Genomic DNA, 2134 nt, shown 5'->3' with positions numbered 1-2134 from the left:
CCTTTTTCTTTTCTATATAAAAAATTGATTAATTCTTTTTGAATATAAAATATAAAACAAATATAAAAAGATATCGAAATAAAATTAAAAAAGATTCAAAACAAAGGAGTTGCCAAATTTACCCGAAATCTTTTTTTTAATTACATCTCAAAAGCTTATAAATAGAGTAGTAGGCCTAACCCTTGTTTCACCAACACACACACCCCACATTGATTCCTCGGCTTCTTATATTACTGTTCTGTTTCTTCTTCTCAGCTCATAAAACATGTCTGCAAACGGTGTTTCCGGCGGTGTTCCCAAGAGGGCTTACGTTACTTTCTTGGCCGGCAATGGTGATTACGTGAAAGGTGTTGTCGGTTTAGCCAAGGGCTTGAGGCATGTCAAGTCTTTGTACCCTTTGGTGGTTGCTGTTCTGCCTGATGTTCCCCGAGACCACCGCGAGATCCTCTGCTCACAGGGCTGTATCGTTCGTGAGATCGAGCCGGTGTATCCGCCGAAGAATCAGATACAGTTTGCCATGGCTTACTATGTCATCAACTATTCCAAACTTCGTATTTGGGAGGTAATATATATATATACACACACGCTTGCAAGTTTTTTAAGAAGTTATATTAAAATTTTAAAGATGTAAAATTATAGAATTTTAAATATACGGAATTAAATTTTTAATATAAAGTATATGAGAACTTGAACTTTTAAGGGTGCCATTGTACTACCACCTTCAATTTATATGACAATTAAATTTCTTAATTGTGAGTTAATTAATTTGTAGTTTGTGGAGTATGAGAAGATGATATACTTGGACGGCGATATTCAAGTGTTCGGCAATATCGATCACCTTTTCGAGCTAGAGGATGGCTATTTCTATGCCGTCATGGACTGCTTCTGTGAGAAAACATGGTCCAGTTCTCCTCAGTACACGATCGGATATTGCCAGCAATGCCCCGATAAGGTTGAGTGGCCGGTGTCGATGGGGTCGCCTCCGCCGCTCTATTTCAATGCTGGAATGTTCGTCTACCAGCCTGATCTTGGTACTTACTGCCGCCTCTTAGACATCCTCAGAGTCACTGCTCCTACTTCCTTTGCTGAGCAGGTAGATTCATAATTTCATTTATTTTCTCTTTAATCTCAAAGTCTTGGTCCAATTTCGGTCTAGGTCCTGTAGTAAACTAAAATTAAGATTTAGTCCTTGTAATTTTAAAATCTTTATTTTTCTTTAAAACCCTTTACTATGCCAGCATAATGAGTTAGAATGGATTCTTTTAACAAAATCACATAACAAATCAAGATATGTCGAATTAAAAGGATTAAATCATAATTTGAGCTTAGTAAACGGACTAAAACTGTAATTTGACCTATTTTTTATATTTCATGAAATTTTGATTATTAATGCTATGGGGAAATTACAATTGCAGGACTTCCTGAATATGTTCTTCAGGGAGATTTACAAGCCGATCCCTCCTGTTTACAACCTCGTCTTGGCTCTTCTTTGGCGCCACCCCGAAAATATAGACCTCGGCAAAGTCAAGGTCGTCCATTATTGTGCTGCGGTAAGTATTTATGTATGCATCTATTCATGTACGTATGTTAAGTAACTTTTACTGATGCATGCATGGATGCATGTAACTATTGCAGGGATCAAAGCCATGGAGGCACACAGGGAAGGAAGAAAACATGGAGAGAGAGGACATAAAGATGTTGGTGAAGAAATGGTGGGAGATTTACGAAGATGAATCTCTGGATTACAAGGGATCCGCCATTGATGAACCAACAAAGCTCGGCTCCATGATCTCTAAACTTAACAAAGACGATGTTGTCGGAAACGAGAGGAAAGCTCCATCTGCAGCTTGAACAAGTCATATTAATCCATTACTTATTGTTATGCTATTAGTTTTGAGATATGTTTAATATGCATGTGGGTATGTCAACGTAGTATTAATTCGGTTGGCATCGATCTTAAAATACTCATACATGATTATTATTCTTCTTTTAAGCATCAATATGTTTTTATTGACTCCTATGATATCAAAATAAAATAAGTGTTTTTTTACCTCTTTTTACGTCTATCTTTAATGGTTATATTCTACGAACCCAACAACCTAAATGATAAAGAAGTTGTTGATATTCCTTAAAA

General features: G+C 36.6%; 1 protein-coding gene across 1 annotated transcript; it reads left to right on the top strand.

Annotated features, from left to right (window-relative positions):
- Positions 1 to 209: 209 nt before the first annotated feature.
- On the top strand, positions 210 to 1889 carry LOC120134810 (galactinol synthase 2-like). Its single transcript, XM_039151206.1, has 4 exons — positions 210 to 562; positions 773 to 1093; positions 1416 to 1550; positions 1636 to 1889. The coding sequence occupies exons 1-4, from the start codon at positions 266 to 268 to the stop codon at positions 1849 to 1851; spliced, it is 969 nt and encodes a 322-aa protein (XP_039007137.1). The 5' UTR covers positions 210 to 265; the 3' UTR covers positions 1852 to 1889.
- The last annotated feature ends 245 nt before the right edge of the window (positions 1890 to 2134 follow it).

The sequence above is a fragment of the Hibiscus syriacus genome, unplaced genomic scaffold (genome assembly GCF_006381635.1).
Source record: "Hibiscus syriacus cultivar Baekdansim isolate YM2019G1 unplaced genomic scaffold, ASM638163v2 tig00110599_pilon, whole genome shotgun sequence".
Classification (NCBI taxonomy): Eukaryota; Viridiplantae; Streptophyta; class Magnoliopsida; order Malvales; family Malvaceae; genus Hibiscus; species Hibiscus syriacus.
This window is presented reverse-complemented; position numbering and strand designations above follow the sequence as displayed.

Coding starts and splice junctions, on each gene's coding strand:
- LOC120134810 (XM_039151206.1), top strand. CDS start 266: ATGTCTGCAAACGGTGTTTCCGGCGGTGTTCCCAAGAGGGCTTACGTT. Junction 563..772: donor CCAAACTTCGTATTTGGGAG/GTAATATATATA, acceptor ATTAATTTGTAG/TTTGTGGAGTATGAGAAGAT. Junction 1,094..1,415: donor CTACTTCCTTTGCTGAGCAG/GTAGATTCATAA, acceptor TTACAATTGCAG/GACTTCCTGAATATGTTCTT.